The 19689-nt window shown below is 42.6% G+C and overlaps 1 protein-coding gene across 1 annotated transcript in view; it reads left to right on the top strand.

Moving 5' to 3' along the window:
* cntn4 (contactin 4) overlaps window positions 1–19689 on the top strand; it is a 151090-nt gene that overhangs the window by 91870 nt on the left and 39531 nt on the right. Inside the window, exons 7-11 of the mRNA XM_049479461.1 lie at window positions 1457–1559; window positions 2033–2217; window positions 9301–9440; window positions 14037–14166; window positions 15810–15960. Coding sequence (XP_049335418.1) covers window positions 1457–1559; window positions 2033–2217; window positions 9301–9440; window positions 14037–14166; window positions 15810–15960 — 709 coding nt within the window. The remainder of the gene's footprint in view (window positions 1–1456; window positions 1560–2032; window positions 2218–9300; window positions 9441–14036; window positions 14167–15809; window positions 15961–19689) is intronic.

Below are 19689 nucleotides of genomic sequence, written 5' to 3'. Positions count from 1 at the left end.
ATTATTATTGCATGGTTTATTAATGTGTAACTACAGTTATTAAAGGAATGTAATATATAACAGAACCTCAGACAGACTGGCTCATCCCAGTCTCCTAAACTCACAGCTGAACCGGAGCTGAATTGAAGCCTCCAGATCAGAAGCAAATAAAGCAAACTAGGCTTCTCGTTTTATTCTTTTTTTCAGGAAATACAAATGATATCAAAAGGTTAATGAGGAGTTTCTTTGCAAATCTTAAGATGGCCAACTAGCACATGTTTTGTTGCCTGCAGCCTGACATTATCAAAAGGTCCTGAAATGGAAAGGTCATTTGTCCTGCGCTGATGAAATTCTGGTGGATTTACCCCTGGGATAAACCAAATTCACCTTTAGTTATAAAACCGAAGAGAAAAATATCAGAACAGCAGAATCTAATCCGAAATCTCTGTTTAACTAAATTCTATTAAACTGAACTGAAGAGCCGTTAGTAAAACTGTCCCCTGCAGCTGATTGGTTGTTCTGAAGAGCAGAGTGATCTTCACTCTAAAATAAAGTTATTATACATTATTATTATTATTATTATTATTATTATTATTATTATTATTAACCCTTCTCTCCCCTCGTCCTGCTTTCAGCTGATCTAATAAACAGCAGGAGGGTCTTCAGGACACTGAAGTTCATCAACAAAGGCCGCCTTAATTATCTGTTTAATCAGGATTCAGAAATTAATGAGCAGCTGTACTTTCATCAGGGTTGGGAAACAATGCAATACAATTATTTAAGATTTACAAAATTATATTTCAGCTCATTATGAATGATAAGGATGATTTTAGATGAAGTAAAGTGTTATGAGGGAATCATGTGGGCGGAGTTTACTGCATGAAGGATAGTGGTGTTATCCACTACAATACCACCACAAGCTAATATACTTTTACCACTGCAAACCACAATACAGTGCTGCCATTGCTGTGTTTCAAAACCTTGTATCTTCAGAATGTTAACTCAAAAAAAGAAAAATATTTTATTCAGTCATTTTGAATCATTTCTATTGGTCCATTTATCCAGTGAACATTCAGTGTAAAGGACAACTGGCAGATTCACATTATTCACATTATGTCAAAAAGTGCCAAATCCAACCCATTCATTAGGACTCCTCCCCCTATCACTAGTGATGCTCCAGCACCAGGAGGGTGAAGACCAGCACACGCCTCCTCCGATACATGTGAAGTCAGACTCCGCCTCTTTTTGAGCTGCTGCTGATTCTTTAGCATTACCGAGTAGCATCACAGCGCTAATGCTCGGAGGAAAGCGCAGCGACTCGGTTCTGATACATCAGCTCACAGACGCAGCCTTGTGCTGATACACATCACCCTAGGAGTGATGAGGGGAAAGAGCGCCATCTACCCAACCGGAGGGAGCTAGGCCAATTGTGCTGCTCTACCTGTTTTTAAACACTGAACTGAATCTCTTTCCTCAGGAATTATGGGAGAATATGAGCCCAAGATTGAAGTGCAGTTTCCCGAGGTGGTTCAGGTGGCGAAAGGATCGACGGTGAAGTTAGAATGTTTTGCTTTGGGCAAGTAAGTGTGAGAGAGTTCACTATAAATAAAAATATAAAGAACTAAAAATACTTTTAATTAGTTTGTTAATTTTGATATTTTTATTTATTGTATGTTATTCTGATTAAAATTATATATATATATATATATATATATATTCTTTCATTACTTACATAAAAAATAATGAACAGTTAATTACATTTACATTCTGTTTTATTAGTGTTAAATAATTTTCTTTAAGTTAGAATTTGTATAAAACTCTAATATGTGATCAGTGATGTGCAGCCAGGTTTAATCCTGAAATGATATTATAGTTATTATAATATCTGCAGTGTGTGGGTTAACTATTTGAGTACAATTTGAAGTGAGTGACTCTAAATCCCAATAAAATCCTGTAGAAAATGGACTAATATTTAACTATGAGTCACAAATAGAGATACAGTGTAAATACGTATATATCATGTGTAAATATAAATATATATATATATATGCAGTCCGGCTCCGGCGATTTCCTGGCGGCGGGTGGACGGGGTTCCCTTCGCTCGTAAGGTAGACATGAGGAAGATCAGCGGGGTGCTGGAGATCCCGTACTTCCAGCAGGAGGACGGCGGGACGTACGAGTGCATCGCCGAGAACCTGAAGGGAAGGAACTCTGTGCAGGGAAAGCTCTCCTTCTACGGTACGAAATTACTCTACCATTCACATCAATATTTCACCACGGAAACAGAGCTGTCAGATCAGCTCAGAGTGAAGAACCAGAACACAAAACCGGAGTGTGTGTGTGTGTGTGTGTGTGTGTGTGTGTGTGTGTGTGTGTAGGGTGTGTGTGTGTGTGTGTGTGTGTGTGTGTGTGTGTGTGTGTGTGTGTGTGTGTGTGTAGGGTGTGTGTGTGTGTGTGTGTGTGTGATCAGCTGATGCTACTTCAGTATAATTAATAATAAATCTTAATATAAATCTGATAGAACCGGTTCCTGCGGTCGGTCTGATAGAACCGGTTCCTGCGGTCGGTCTGATAGAACCGGTTCCTGCGGTCGGTCTGATAGAACCGGTTCCTGCGGTCGGTCTGATAGAACCGGTTCCTGCGGTCGGTCTGATAGAACCGGTTCTGTCTGTGGGAAAATCCGCTCGCAGGAAAACGAACAGAAGCGTATTTAATATGGACTTTCAAATAAAGAGTTCAGGACCTCCTTCCTGCTCCGCCGTTTCAGCAGCGCTGCATTGTTCACGACGGCTCGCTATTAAATAAGTACCTGTCGCACCGCAGCGCTGGGATTTATCCCCTTATGGGAGCGTCGCTAACGCTAGCGCTCGCATTAGCTCTGCTGCTGCCAGCCTGATGCCCACTGGCCCATTTACAGGAATAACCGCCGCATGTTTTATTAGCCTTTTTCCTCTCGCTGTTTATATTTGCTGTGACACAAAACGCCGGGCTCCGGGTTCCTCCAAGAAGCTGCGCTAATTGATTAGCGTGACGTGTGAGTTAGCGATTCGCGTAGCCGTGTGTTCAGAGAGTCTCTGGCCCAGATTCTGCAGAGCTCCCGTCGTGTAGCGACAGCAGCGCTTCTATTGTTTATTTATTTTTAGAAAGGTTGTGTTCTTCATTTTGCTTTCTCACTGACCCTCACCCCTCATCCTCCCCCTCCTCCCCCGCCCCTCCTCCCCCGCCCCTCCCCCGCCCCCTCCTCCCCCCTCTCTCCTCTCCACGGCTATAAGTCAGGCTCGGTCGTCCCGTGGTTATAACTCATTCCGTGCATTAAACTATTCGTCATTATTTACAGCGACTCTCCGAACAGCAGCTGCCTGTAAATAAACCCTGAACTGAGCAGCGGATAACACCACCCTGCTCCTCCACCATTTCCTCTCTACCTCTCTCTACCCCTCTCTCTCTCTCTCTCTACTTCTCTACCTCTCTACCTCTCTACCTCTCTCTCTCTCTACTTCTCTCTCTCTGTCTCTCTCTCTCTACTTCTCTACCTCTCTCTCTCTCTTCCTCTCTCTCTCTTTCTCTGTCTTTCTCTCTCTCTGTCTCTCTATCTACTTCTCTACCTCTGTCTCTCTCTCTATTTCTCTCTCTCTCTCTACCTCTCTCTCTCTTTCTCTGTCTTTCTCTCTCTCTGTCTCTCTATCTACTTCTCTACCCCTCTTTACCTCTCTCTCTCTCGCTCTCTCGCTCTCTCTCAGGTGATAAGGATCTGTAATCTTATTTTGAAGTCTTGTGGAATGAGGGCTGGAGGACGTTGGTCAGCAGAGTGAGGGAAGCGAGAGGAGCGAGAGAAGCGAGGGATCGATAAGTGTATCTCATGTTTATCACTTCCTCTGGCGGGGGAGCGAGGTGCAGGCGGAGAGCCCGGTCCGGCAGTATCAGGGTGATTAGTGATTAGTGATCAGAGGGTTTTGTTGTGTGTTTTTTGTGTAGTTAAAAGAAGAGCGTTTCATTTTATTAAATGATTATTTATTATTATTAAAAAAGTTATTATTGCTTGGTTTTAGAGTATCTGTGATATCAGGAGTATTAATCAGCTTAAATAAATTTACATAAACTTTTACAAACTGCATCAGGGCTAGCCCATTAGCTTGTAGCATAAGTATTAGCTTTGGGCTAATTATTTCATCTATAGAACAGGTTTAGCTTTGCATTTCTGTTGCTGAGGCCTTAAAGACTTTTATAACCTAATGTTGGACACTGGTGAATGAGTGATATGAAAGATGTGATTATGGAATATATACATTCCTGGGCGTGGGTGTGGCCATGTGCTGTGTGGGCAGGGTTTAATCAGGGCCGGTTTGATTTAGGAGGAGGGGCTAAGGGTCAATGCTCTTTCAGTGGGTGAGTGATAGACTGATCTTCTCTGATGGAAAAGAGGAGAGTGAGAGGTAGAGCTGTACAAAACTACAAGCTGTATTACTCTTTATTATAATTCATATGTTTGTTTGTTTTCTTATAATAATTAATTTAATTGTTTACTTAAACTTGTGTTCAAATTTACCTGTACAGTTATCTTATGTTATATTTTGTTAGGAAAATGTTAATCACAGCTTTGGCAATACAAATGTGAATATTTGTCATGATAATAAAGCAACTTTGAATTTGAATTTGAAATTAGAGAGAGAGAAAGAGAGACAGAGAGAGAGAGAAAGAGAGAGAGGGAGAGAAAGAGTGAGAGAGAGAGAGAGAGAGAGAGAGAGAGAGAGAGAGAGATATTTCCATGTTCATTACGAAAGCTCAGGTTGTGCTTTTTAGCTTCATTATAAGCAGGTTTGAGTTACGCACCTTTAAAAGACAGGGATCGATGCAGCTCATCTATATTTAAACCCTAATTTACTTTAATGGCGTAAAGGGAGGCGGTTTATGGAGCTCTTGGGCTACGAATGAACATGTTAGGTGTAATGTCCTTACTGCAGCTCACACAACTCAAACACAACTCAACACAAACACAACTCAAACACAACTCAACTCAAACACAACTCAAACTCAACTCAAACACAACTCAAACACAACTCAAACTCAACTCAAACACAACTCAACTCGAACACAACTCAAACTCAACTCAAACACAACTCAAACACAACTCAAACTCAACTCAAACACAACTCAAACTCAACTCAAACAGAACTCAACTCAAACACAACTCAAACTCAACTCAAACAGAACTCAACTCAAACACAACTAAAACGCAACTCAACTCGAACACAACTCAAACTCAACTCAAACACAACTCAAACACAACTCAAACACAACTCAAACTCAACTCAAACAGAACTCAACTCAAACACAACTCAAACTCAACTCAAACAGAACTCAACTCAAACACAACTAAAACGCAACTCAACTCGAACACAACTCAAACTCAACTCAAACACAACTCAAACACAACTCAAACTCAACTCAAACACAACTCAAACTCAACTCAAACAGAACTCAACTCAAACACAACTCAAACTCAACTCAAACAGAACTCAACTCAAACACAACTAAAACGCAACTCAACTCAAACTAAACTCAAACACAACTCAAACACAACTCAAACACAATTCAACTCAAATACAACTCAAACACAACTCAAACACAGCTCAAACACAACTCAAACTCAGCTCAAACACAAGACAAACACATCTTGTACACAACTCAACTCAAACACAACACAAACACAACTCAAACACAACTCAAACTCAACTCAAACACAACGCAACTCAAACACAACTCAAACGCAACTCAAACACAACTCAACTCAAACACAACTCAAACTCAACTCAAACACAACTCAAACACAACTCAAACGCAACTCAACTCAAACACAACACAACTCAAACACACCTCAACTCAAACACAACTCAAATACAACTCAAACACAACTCAAACTCAACTCAACTCAAACACAACTCAACTCAAACACAACTCGAACGCAACTCAAACACAACTCAAACACAACTCAAACACAACTCAAACTCAGCTCAAACACAACTCAACTCAAACAACTCAACTCAACCACAACTCAAACACAACACAAACACAACTCAAACATAACTCAAACACATCTCAAACACAACACAAACATAGTTTAAACACAACACAAACACAACTCAAACACAACACAAACACATCTCAAACACAACTTAAACACAACACAAACAACACAAGCACAACTTAAACACAACACAAACACATCTCAAACACAACTCACATCACCCACACAACTCACATCACAAACAAACACATGATGGTTGTTTGTGATGTGAGTTGTGTGTGATGTGAGTTGTGTGTGTGATGTGAATTGTGTGAATTGTGTGAGTTGTGTGTGTTTGTGATGTGAGTTGTGTGAGTTGTGCGTGTGATGTGAGTTGTGTGTCTGATGTGAGTTGTGTTTGTGATGTGAGTTGTGTGTGTTTGTGATGTGAGTTGTGTGAGTTGTGCGTGTGATGTAAGTTTTGTGTCTGATGTGAGTTGTGTTTGTGATGTGAGTTGTGTGAGTTGTGCGTGTGATGTTTGTTGTGTGTGAGATGTGAGTTGTGTGTGTGATGTGAGTTCTGTGTGCTATGAGTTGTGTTTTTGATGTGAATTGTGTGAGTTGGCTGAAGTTGAGTTTGAGGGTTGAAGACTGAATCTAATGCGGTGGTTTTTCTGTTTCTTGATGTGGTTCCTTTGTGTGTTGATGTGGTTCTGCTGTGTGTTGATATGGTTCTGCTGTGTGTTGATGTGGTTCTGTTGTGTGTTGATGTGGTTCTGCTGTGTGTTGATGTGGTTCTGCTGTCTGTTGATGTGGTTCTGCTGTCTGTTGATGTGGTTCTGTTGTGTGTTGGTGTGGTTCTGCTGTTGATGTGGTTCTGCTGTGTGTTGATGTGGTTCTGCTGTGTGTTGATGTGGTTCTGTTGTGTGTTGATATGGTTCTGCTGTTGATGTGGTTCTGCTGTGTGTTGATGTGGTTCTGCTGTGTGTTGATGTGGTTCTGCTGTGTGTTGATGTGGTTCTGTTGTGTGTTGATATAGTTCTGCTGTTGATGTGGTTCTGCTGTGTGTTGAGGTGGTTCTGCTGTGTGTTGATATGGTTCTGCCTTTGATGTGGTTCTGCTGTCTGTTGATGTGGTTCTGCTGTGTGTTGATGTGGTTCTGCTGTGTGTTGATGTGGTTCTGTTGTGTGTTGATATGGTTCTGCTGTTGATGTGGTTCTGCTGTCTGTTGATGTGGTTCTGCTGTGTGTTGATGTGGTTCTGCTGTGTGTTGATGTGGTTCTGTTGTGTGTTGATATAGTTCTGCTGTTGATGTGGTTCTGCTGTGTGTTGAGGTGGTTCTGCTGTGTGTTGATGTGGTTCTGCTATTGATGTGGTTCTGCTGTGTGTTGATGTGGTTCTGCTGTGTGTTGATATGGTTCTGCTGTTGATGTGGTTCTGCTGTGTGTTGATGTGGTTCTGCTGTGTGTTGATGTGGTTCTGCTGTTGATGTGGTTCTGCTGTGTGTTGATGTGGTTCTGCTGTGTGTTGATGTGGTTCTGCTGTTGATGTGGTTCTGCTATTGATGTGGTTCTGCTGTGTGTTGATGTGGTTCTGTTGTGTGTTGATATGGTTCTGCTGTGTGTTGATGTGGTTCTGTTGTGTGTTGATATGGTTCTGCTGTGTGTTGATGTGGTTCTGCTGTCTGTTGATGTGGTTCTGCTGTCTGTTGATGTGGTTCTGTTGTGTGTTGATGTGGTTCTGCTGTGTGTTGATGTGGTTCTGCTGTGTGTTGATGTGGTTCTGTTGTGTGTTGATATGGTTCTGCTGTTGATGTGGTTCTGCTGTGTGTTGATGTGTTTTTGCTGTGTGTTGATGTGATTTTGCTGTGTGTTGATGTGGTTCTGCTGTTGATGTGGTTCTGCTGTGTGTTGATGTGTTTTTGCTGTGTGTTGATGTGGTTCTGCTGTTGATGTGTTTTTGCTGTTGATGTGGTTCTGCTGTGTGTTGATGTGGTTCTGTTGTGTGTTGATGTGGTTCTGCTGTGTTGATGTGGTTCTGCTGTGTGTTGATATGGTTCTGCTGTGTGTTGATGTGTTTTTGCTGTGTGTTGATGTGGTTCTGCTGTGTGTTGATGTGTTTTTGCTGTGTGTTGATGTGGTTCTGCTGTGTGTTGATGTGTTTTTGCTGTGTGTTGATGTGGTTCTGCTGTGTGTTGATGTGTTTTTGCTGTGTGTTGATGTGGTTCTGCTGTGTGTTGATGTGTTTCTGTTGTGTTGATGTGGTTCTGCTGTGTGTTGATGTGGTTCTGCTGTGTGTTGATGTGGTTCTGCTGTGTGTTGATGTGGTTCTGCTGTGTGTTGATATGGTTCTGATGTGTGTTAATGTGGTTCTGCTGTGTGTTGATGTGGTTCTGCTGTGTGTTGATGTGTTTTTGCTGTGTGTTGATGTGGTTCTGCTGTGTGTTGATGTGGTTCTGCTGTGTGTTGATGTGGTTCTGCTGTGTGTTGATGTGGTTCTGCTGTGTGTTGATGTGGTTCTTCTGTGTGTTGATGTGGTTCTGTTGTGTGTTGATATGGTTCAGCTGTTGATGTGGTTCTGCTGTGTGTTGATGTGGATCTGCTGTGTGTTGATGTGGTTCTGTTGTGTGTTGATGTGGTTCTGCTGTGTTGATGTGGTTCTGCTGTGTGTTGATATGGTTCTGCTGTGTGTTGATGTGGTTCTGCTGTGTGTTGATATGGTTCTGCTGTGTGTTGATGTGGTTCTGCTGTGTGTTGATGTGGTTCTGCTGTGTGTTGATGTGGTTCTGCTGTGTGTTGATGTGGTTCTGTTGTGTGTTGATATGGTTCTGCTGTGTGTTGATGTGGTTCTGCTGTGTGTTGATATGGTTCTGCTGTGTGATGATGTGGTTCTGTTGTGTGTTGATGTGGTTCTGCTGTTGATGTGGTTCTGCTGTTGATGTGGTTCTGCTGTGTGTTGATGTGTTTCTGTTGTGTATTGATGTGGTTCTGCTGTGTTGATGTGGTTCTGCTGTGTGTTGATATGGTTCTGTTGTGTGTTGATGTGGTTCTGCTGTGTGTTGATATGGTTCTGTTGTGTGTTGATGTGGTTCTGCTGTGTGTTGATGTGGTTCTGCTGTGTGTTGATGTGGTTCTGTTGTGTGTTGATATGGTTCAGCTGTTGATGTGGTTCTGCTGTGTGTTGATGTGGTTCTGCTGTGTGTTGATGTGGTTCTGCTGTGTGTTGATGTGGTTCTGCTGTGTGTTGATGTGGTTCTGCTTTGTGTTGATATGGTTCTGTTGTTGATGTGGTTCTGCTGTGTGTTGATGTGGTTCTAGCTCCGCCGCAGCTGATCGAGAAGCCGCAGGATCTGCAGAAGGCGATCGGGGACGCTGTGGTGTGGGAATGCACCGCCACCGGAAAACCCAAACCCTCCTACAGGTGGATGAAAAATGGAGAAAATCTGGAGGCTGAAGAGGTTCGTCTGATTCTGATCTGCTTTCGTTTCTGGGATTTTTGCTTCATTATTGAACAAGTTTGTTTTGCAGATTTTAAAAGACGCTCCACTTCAGGTCACATGACTGTAAACTAGTAAAGTATGGTGTAAAGTTTGGTGTATAAAGTAAAGTGTAAAGAATTGTCTGATTCCAGCACAGTAATCTTATTTCTCAAGAAGAAAAGATATTTTCCAGTTTTACAAAAAACAATCCTTTGCATTTGTTGATTTATTGTATATTATATAGTAATGTCACCTAAAAATAATTTACTCATGACTTGCTTTATAAATCTTATTCTAAACTGCATTCAACAAGAGATCACACTCACTCTTTTATAAAGTAATAATATAAAAGGACAGAAAGTTTTACGATGACCAGGGCAGAGGGTCTTTTGTTGTCACTTTTACATTACATTACTTTACATTTAGCAGATGCTCTTATGAAAAGCAACTGACAAAGAATGATGTCCATTAGAAATTGAGATTCCCTTGAGAAAAGTTTCTAACCTCCCGCTGCTGTCTGGGTGCTGAAAGGTTGTTTCTCAGAGCTTTTGGTCTAAATCATGTTCTAAAACTCAGCTGTGGATCTTGAGCTTAGTTTTAGATTTATGTCGTCATCAAATGCAGAATATTTACATAATCTCCAGTAATGTACACTTGATCTTAAAGTGATGAGTTGGTTTAAATGTGGCTGAACTCAGGAAAACAGAGCGCAGTAATCTTCCATTAAATCTCTGAACTCAGAGAGCAGAATTTAATCCTCTTCTCCCCGCAGGCCAATGAGAGAGAGAGGGCTTATAAACCTTTACCGTCTACTAAACATGCGTTTCCCCGTCTCTATTACAGCGCTTCACTACAGCACAATAAATGCTGATTCACTTTTATCTCTTTATATTGAACACAACCCTTTGTAATTTTCAGTGTGAGTTATAGATCATTAGAGTGATGCATTTACACAAAAGACTCCTTTTCCCAGAATTCTCAGCCCCTGCCCTTATAAAGCTGCATTATTCAGTAGAGATTGATCGCTGAAGTCTCTGCACAGAACAGATATAATAAATAAACAAATAAACACACTTTATGGAAATTTGCTCACTTGCGCAACATGTTACCGAACAAACCAGAGTTCATCGATCCGTCTGAAGAGTGATATTAGTGATATTAGTGATATTAATAAGAGTGAGGTAAGATCTTACCACGATATCCAGACTCCCTCCATCTGACTCACTCTTTACTGCCCAGTCAGGATCTCAGCGCTGCATAATTAACAATCTGTCCATGAGTTCTTTTTGTTCTTTGTTAAGAAAAGCAGAAGAATATTTTCTGTTTGTGGCTGAAGTTCCTCTCAGCTTCTAAATTATGCTTTTAAAAATACTAAGATAAAAATCCTCATTAAATTTAGTCTCAGTTTTGACAGTAAATATGCACACTAGTGAGGAACAGCAGCACAAACACAGGGGGTGTGGTCTTCATCCCTCACCTGAAGATCTACTTTTCTACTTTTAGATCTTCATAAATCTAACGGTCCATGTAGCCAATCAAGGATTTCTGAAGGCAGTCATTATTTGGATCAGGTAAAAACATCTGAAGAAATGTTTTAATAGTAAATAATCTTCAAATCAAATGAAGCATGATCAAATTATGATAATCAAAACATGTTAAATTTTCTAACACCTTTTGTTTCTGCTGGTTAAGAGCTAAATCCCTGATTGGGTCCTTTAGCTACATTTGCATCAGAGAGGTATAGCATGATTTGGAGGGATAATTGAATTAATCAATGTAGAACTATTGCAATTTCCAAATGCCATTATCAACATTCAGCACTGTAATCAATCTGATTACTGAAGTTCCTATTTTTAATATTATCAGTGTAAAAGAGGTTTAATCTCTTTATTAAAGGATTCTGTTAAAGGGTTAATGGTTTGGTGACGGCCGGGTTAAACCCTGGTTTAATGTGGTTCAGTAAAAACACAAACTCGTCCTGATAAACCGCAGCGCCGCATCGTCCTGACCGAGCGCTGAAGTGACCCGATCACTGTAATTCAGCAGATGGTCTCCCTCAGGTCCTCCTCTACGCAAAACTGCTGATTTAAGTGAACCGTCACGCTTAATTAATAGCGCTAGCCGAAGCCGCTAAACAGATAAATACTGCCATGTGCTTTTCCACTCCGGCGGCCTCCATCACCCTCCTCCATCTCCCTCACCCACCGATACCCAACCTACCTCCTCCTCCACCTCACCTCCATCTCCATCTCCCTCACCCACCGATACCCAACCTACCTCCTCCTCCACCTCACCTCCATCTCCATCTCCCTCACCCACCGATACCCAACCTACCTCCTCCTCCACCTCACCTCCATCTCCATCTCCCTCACCCACCAATACCCAACCTACCTCCTCCTCCATCTCCCTCACCCACCGATACCCAACCTACCTCCACCTCCACCTCACCTCCATCTCCATCTCCCACCGATACCCAACCTACCTCCTCCTCCACCTCACCTCCATCTCCATCTCCCTCACCCACCAATACCCAACCTACCTCCACCTCCACCTCACCTCCATCTCCATCTCCCTCACCCACCGATACCCAACCCACCTCCACCTCACCTCCTCCTCCATCTCCCTCACCCACCGATACCCAACCCACCTCCACCTCAACTCCTCCTCCATCTCCCTTACCCACCGATACCCAACCTACCTCCTCCTCCATCTCCCTCACCCACCGATACCCAACCCACCTCCACCTCACCTCCATCTCCCTCACCCACTGATACCCAACCCACCTCCACCTCAACTCCTCCATCTCCCTCACCCACTGATACCCAACCCACCTCCACCTCACCTCCTCCATCTTCCTCACCCACTGATACCCAACCCACCTCCACCTCACCTCCTGCTCCATCTCCCTCACCCACTGATACCCAACCCACCTCCACCTCACCTCCTCCTCCATCTCCCTCACCCACTGATACCCAACCTACCTCCACCTCACCTCCTCCTCCATCTTCCTCACCCACTGATACCCAACCCACCTCTACCTCACCTCCTCCTCCATCTCCCTCACCCACTGATACCCAACCCACCTCCACCTCACCTCCTCCTCCATCTCCCTCACCCACCGATACCCAACCTACCTCCACCTCACCTCCTCCTCCATCTCCCTCACCCACCGATACCCAACCTACCTCCTCCTCCACCTCACCTCCATCTCCATCTCCCTCACCCACCAATACCCAACCTACCTCCACCTCACCTCCATCTCCATCTCCCTCACCCACCGATACCCAACCCACCTCCACCTCACCTCCTCCTACTTCTCCCTCACCCACTGATACCCAACCCACCTCCACCTCACCTCCTCCTCCATCTCCCTCACCCACTGATACCCAACCTACCTCCACCTCACCTCCTCCTCCATCTTCCTCACCCACTGATACCCAACCCACCTCCACCTCACCTCCTCCTCCATCTCCCTCACCCACTGATACCCAACCTACCTCCACCTCACCTCCTCCTCCATCTCCCTCACCCACTGATACCCAACCCACCTCCACCTCACCTCCTCCTCCATCTCCCTCACCCACCGATACCCAACCTACCTCCACCTCACCTCCTCCTCCATCTCCCTCACCCACCGATACCCAACCTACCTCCTCCTCCACCTCACCTCCATCTCCATCTCCCTCACCCACCAATACCCAACCTACCTCTACCTCACCTCCTCCTCCATCTCCCTCACCCACTGATACCCAACCCACCTCCACCTCACCTCCTCCTCCATCTCCCTCACCCACTGATACCCAACCCACCTCCACCTCACCTCCTCCTCCATCTCCCTCACCCACTGATACCCAACCCTCCTCCACCTCACCTCCATCTCACCTCATCATCTCTTCACCTCATCCTCCATCTTCCTTTAACTCTCCTCACCCATCGATATGTTGTTATAAAGCTGGAATTATTTATATAAAGCTGATGTTCTGAGATGTTTACAGTGAGGATCTGAGGGTAAAACAGTGAAACATGATGGGAATAATTTTATGTTCATTTTTAGACTGAAAACCAGTTAACTATTTCTCTTCTGCGCAGCTTCACCAGTTTTCAGCGAGGAATAAATGCAGATTAGTAAATTCAGATGCTGATATTTCTGATGTTTCTGGTTTATTCAGGGTAATTTATTTTTCTGTAATTATTTGTAAGACAGACGTTGGTCAGTGTGAGCAGGACTAATACAGTTCACAACCATCATAAACCTGACATACCTTCTCCTTTTTACTCTCTCTCTCTCTCTCTCTCTTTCACTTTACTTATCAAATAAACAGAGTACAGCTGTATTTCCACATAATAAATATACAGATTTATTACAGTCGTGTTCTTTGCTGTCCTCCACCTTCCCCCCTCCGTCTACACCTCCTCCCTCCTTCCTCCATTAGCAACAAACGTCCAGATTTATGGGTGGCTGCGTCCATCAGCCTCCAGACATAATTCACACCCTGGCGGACAGCGAGCACTTTTATGCAGATTAGCAATCTCAGTAAAAGACTCTTAACGGAGATACGTGTTTTTGTTCTGCAGGAGAGGGTGCAGGTGGTTAATGGCGCTCTGTCCATCAGTCACTTGGTTCTCTCCGACGCTGGAATTTACCAATGTGTGGCCGGGAACAAGTACGGCGAGGTTTACTCCAACGCCGAGCTCAGAGTGATCGGTAAGATCCATCATTAACCTGCTCATAAACACTGGATACACAATTACAGAAAACAGACTGTACTGATATTAGAAAAGCAGATCTGGAGTTTATTTTAAATCATTATTTAAAATAAATCTAGTGACAAATAAAATATAAAATAATATATAATCAAATATATTAGTCCTGTAATATAGTATTTTTTTAATTATAAATTCCTATAGATAGAAGCTGTAATAAATGAAAAGATAATGTATGAATGGATATGTTTAGTAATTGTTAAACAGATAAATAGGTAATTACAGTTTTTGTGGGTGGTGTGTATGAGCTGCAGGGGTGGGGTTAAGGGAAAGTGGGTGCAGTGTAATTGAAGGATCAGATTCTCACACTAAATCAAGCAGCTTTAAAAAAAGGTAAAGCAGCAGCTCCAAGAAAAAAGTTGTTTAAAACAACGTTAGATATGAATATAAATAAAATATAAAATAAAATATCAGAATCACATATTAAAGCTTCATGGATGGAAATGTTCAGAAAGAGCAGAAAGCTGCTCCTGCTAAAGGCCTGATGATCCTCAGCTTTAAACTGAAGATTTTACAGCAGAATTTTGGAGCACCTTCATCCTAAATAGCAGCTTTTGAGTTTTAGTCGTGGCTCAGTGACTGCTGAGAAAAATGGGTTTTATATTCACCACCTCAGCTTTAAAATCCTGTAATATTACTCTACTGCCTCAGTCCACATGCTTCTCTCACTTCTGATGCCACTGTTCTATTTCTTAGCTCAACAAATCCATCTAATCATCTGCTCAGCTACGCCCCCACAACTCTTGAGAGCCAATCAGTGTGCTGGATGTGGAAATGAGCAGTAAATACTCGGGCCGTCTGACTAAACCATAAACTCGATATTAAACAGATGATCACATACGATATTATAAAGATCTGCCTTTATGTTTACTCTTAAATTTGGAGCCAGAGCATGTGCAGTACAGACTGGAGGCCATGTGACCATCCAGACCCCGCCCATATTTCTCTATACTGGCCAATGGTATAAAAACAGGTAATGAATTAAACTTAAATCAGCACAAACTGCACACCAAGTTGGTATGTAATCTGTAATCCATGTATTATCCTGAAACATGTTTGGGAGAAATCTGTGTTATTTTTTTACAGGAAAATAATTGCTTCCTGTAATGTGAATTTAAACACAATGATTATTAACAGTCACAAGTGAATTAGAGCCCAGATATTTAACAATGCTGCTATAGTCCTAAAAAACAGTTTATTTATTCTGAATATCAGAATATTAACTGTCTCTCATCTTTTAATAACTGAGCTGTGCTGGTATAGATATATTCACACAGTAAAGCTACCATGTTTTTACTGCTGTATAAAAGATGGAGAAGGTTTTGTTTTTTGTTTGATTTTATTTTTTTCTGGGTGAGAGAGTTACTTTATGTTGTTAATTAGATCATCTCTATCAGAGGTTCCTCTAAATAAACATCATTAAAATAACTGTTTTACCTCAGAATTCTCAAACACTCGTGTGAAAAGTTATATTTTAAAAGCTGGTTTCTTTTTGTCTCAGATGAAGATTAGAAGTGGATCGTAGTGATGAAAGTAAAAGATTTGTAGATTTTGTTTTATTCAGACCCTTTTCTCTGGTTTCAGCCGTGGCTCCATCGTTCACCGGGAGTCAGCTGAGGGCTCATACTCTGGTGAAGGAGGGGGGTGATGTGCTGGTGGAGTGCAGGCCGAAGATGTCTCCGTGGGGGAAAATCTCCTGGAGGAAAGGCAGCGAGACTCTGAGAGAGAACAGCAGGTAACTTCAGTTTCAGTGTTCAGAGTGCTCATTGTTTTCAGAGTGCTCATTGTTTTCAGAGTGCTCATTGTTTTCAGAGTGCTCATTGTGCTCAGAGTGCTTAGAGTGTTCAGAGTGCTCAGAGTGCTCATTGTGTTCAGAGTGTTCAGAGTGCTCAGTGTTCAGAGTGCTCATTGTGCTCAGAGTGCTTAGAGTGTTCAGAGTGCTCAGTGTGTTCATTGTGTTCAGAGTGCTCAGTGTTCAGAGTGTTCAATGTGTTCATTGTGTTCAGAGTGTTCAGAGTGCTCAGTGTGTTCATTGTGTTCAGAGTGCTCAGTGTTCAGAGTGTTCAATGTGTTCATTGTGTTCAGAGTGTTCAGAGTGCTCAGTGTTCAGAGTGCTCATTGTGCTCAGAGTGCTTAGAGTGTTCAGAGTGCTCAGTGTGTTCATTGTGTTCAGAGTGTTCAGAGTGCTCAGTGTTCAGAGTGCTCATTGTGCTCAGAGTGCTCAGAGTGTTCAGAGTGCTCAGTGTGTTCATTGTGTTCAGAGTGTTCAGAGTGCTCAGTGTTCAGAGTGCTCATTGTGCTCAGAGTGCTTAGAGTGTTCAGAGTGCTCAGAGTGCTCATTGTGTTCAGAGTGTTCAGAGTGCTCAGTGTTCAGAGTGCTCATTGTGCTCAGAGTGCTCAGAGTGCTCAGAGTGCTCAGAGTGTTCAGTGTGTTCAGAGTGTTCAGTGTGTTCAGAGTGCTCAGTGTGTTCAGAGTGCTCAGAGTGCTCATTGTGTTCAGAGTGTTCAGAGTGTTCAGAGTGCTCAGTGTTCAGAGTGTTCAATGTGTTCAGAGTGCTCAGAGTGTTCACTGTGTTCAGAGTGCTCAGTGTGTTCAGAGTGCTCAGTGTGTTCAGAGTGCTCAGTGTGTTCAGTCTGTTCAGAGTGTTCAGAGTGCTCAGAGTGCTCATTGTGTTTAGAGTGTTCAGTGTGTTCAGAGTGTTCAGAGTGCTCAGAGTGCTCATTGTGTTCAGAGTGTTCAGAGCGCTCAGCGTGTTCAGTTTTGGTGGGTGTGGTGAGCAGTGGTTTTGGTGGGTGTGGTGAGCAGTGGTTTTGGTGGGTGTGGTGAGCAGTGGTTTTGGTGGGTGTGGTGAATTGGAGGAACTGTGGTGGGAAATGTGTGGAGAAGATCTGAGCAGTATAGGAGGTGTTTGAGCAACATGTGGGAATAAGATCTCTTACACCAGTTTTAATGTGTCATAGATTAAATTTCTACCCTTTTATCTATATGTAGCAATGTTTATTTATTTTAATGTATAAATGGTCCACCATTATCACCACTGTCATCACCACCATAACCACCTTCACCACTGTCACCATCTCCGTCACCACATTATTATCACTGTCACCACCATCACCACCACCGTCATCATCACTGTCACCACTGTTTAGCTTCTGAACCTGACGCCGCGCTCCACCAGCTTCACTGAACTAAACAGAGGAGAAGCGGCTCTTTAATCAGATTAATAATCAGCAGATCTGTTTTTATGCAGATGAGTCTGAGTGAAGAGTGAAGAGCAGCTGTCTGATCAAAGCTGGAGGAGATTAATTACCTTAATTATGAAGCTGTTCTTTAGTGGAGCTTGAAGGCGGGGCGGGGCGGAGTCACCGGCAGGGTAATCCATCTTTATAGCACCACCCCCCCCCCCCCAACCCCCCGTTCAGGTTTTATTTATTGTTTAAGCAGCAGTGGAGGAAGAAGAAGGCGATTATCTGTCTGTCTGTCTGTCTGTCTGTCTGTCTCTCCTCCTGCTCAACATGTCGTGTTCTGCTGGGATAAAGATTTTAGCTGAGACCTGCCGGCTGATCTAAACTCAGCTGATTTAATCTCTGCTGATTTAATCTCTGCTGATCTAAACTCAGCTGATCTAAACTCAGCTGATTTAAACTCTGCTGATCTAAACTCAGCTGATCTAAACTCTGCTGATTTAATCTCTGCTGATCTAAACTCAGCTGATCTAAACTCAGCTGATTTAATCTCTGCTGATTTAATCTCTGCTGATCTAAACTCAGCTGATCTAAACTCAGCTGATTTAAACTCTGCTGATCTAAACTCAGCTGATCTAAACTCTGCTGATTTAATCTCTGCTGATCTAAACTCAGCTGATCTAAACTCAGCTGATTTAAACTCTGCTGATCTAAACTCAGCTGATCTAAACTCTGCTGATTTAATCTCTGCTGATCTAAACTCAGCTGATCTAAACTCAGCTGATTTAATCTCTGCTGATTTAATCTCTGCTGATCTAAACTCAGCTGATCTAAACTCAGCTGATTTAAACTCTGCTGATCTAAACTCAGCTGATCTAAACTCTGCTGATTTAATCTCTGCTGATCTAAACTCAGCTGATCTAAACTCAGCTGATTTAATCTCTGCTGATTTAATCTCTGCTGATCTAAACTCAGCTGATCTAAACTCAGCTGATTTAAACTCTGCTGATCTAAACTCAGCTGATCTAAACTGCTGATTTAATCTCTGCTGATCTAAACTCAGCTGATCTAAACTCAGCTGATATCAACTCTGCTGATCTAAACTCAGCTGATTTAAACTCAGCTGATCTAAACTCAGCTGATCTAAACTCAGCTGATTTAAACTCTGCTGATTTAAACTCTGCTGATCTAAACTCAGCTGATCTAAACTCGGCTGATCTAAACTCAGCTGATATCAACTCTGCTGATCTAAACTCAGCTGATCTAAACTCAGCTAATCTAAACTCTGCTGATCTAAACTCAGCTGATCTAAACTCAGCTGATCTAAACTCTGCTGATCTAAACTCTGCTGATCTAAACTCATCTGATCTAAACTCAGCTAATCTAAACTCAGCTGATTTAATCTCTGCTGATTTAATCTCTGCTGATCTAAACTCAGCTGATCTAAACTCAGCTGATCTAAACTCAGCTGATTTAATCTCTGCTGATTTAATCTCTGCTGATCTAAACTCAGCTGATCTAAACTCAGCTAATCTAAACTCAGATGATTTAATCTCTGCTGATTTAATCTCTGCTGATCTAAACTCAGCTAATCTAAACTCAGCTGATTTAATCTCTGCTGATTTAATCTCTGTTGATCTAAACTCTGCTGATCTAAACTCAGCTAATCTAAACTCTGCTGATCTAAACTCTGCTGATCTAAACTCAGCTAATCTAAACTCTGCTGATCTAAACTCGGCTGATCTGAACTGAAAGTACACTGTGGGATATGACAGTATTTGTGTTGGATCCATGGGCGCAGATGGCACTGGGGACGGGGGGGACATGTCCCCCCCAGATTTATAGTGACCTCATCCGAAATCTAGCATCTACAAGCATAAACGTTGGGGTTTTAATTTAATTAACTGTACGTTTGTGGAGTTCTGTGTTCCACAATGCCCTCGTTTTTAAACTAGGAAGCGTTCAGTTCAGAGGTTACATTGTTCGGAGCTCCGTGTTCCAGTTCCAATGTAAATTTAACGCACCTTCTCAAGTCCGGGGTTCTAAGGAGCTGGTAACTGCCTGTAGACTACAGACACAGGCAGTTACCAGCTCCTTACGGTACGTGTCCACTGGCACTTTTTTTCAACGCAATCCGCTGCGCTGGATCTCCTTGCTTGTTTTTGAATTAAAATGAAGCAACAGAAGTAGACAGTCATAAGTTTAATATTTTTATTTTTTTTACCAACCTCACTGTAACCTACAGCTCTATAAATCCATATTCTGCCGCTTTCAGCTT

The sequence above is a fragment of the Astyanax mexicanus genome, chromosome 5 (assembly GCF_023375975.1).
Source record: "Astyanax mexicanus isolate ESR-SI-001 chromosome 5, AstMex3_surface, whole genome shotgun sequence".
NCBI classification, from domain to species: Eukaryota; Metazoa; Chordata; class Actinopteri; order Characiformes; family Acestrorhamphidae; genus Astyanax; species Astyanax mexicanus.
This window is presented reverse-complemented; position numbering and strand designations above follow the sequence as displayed.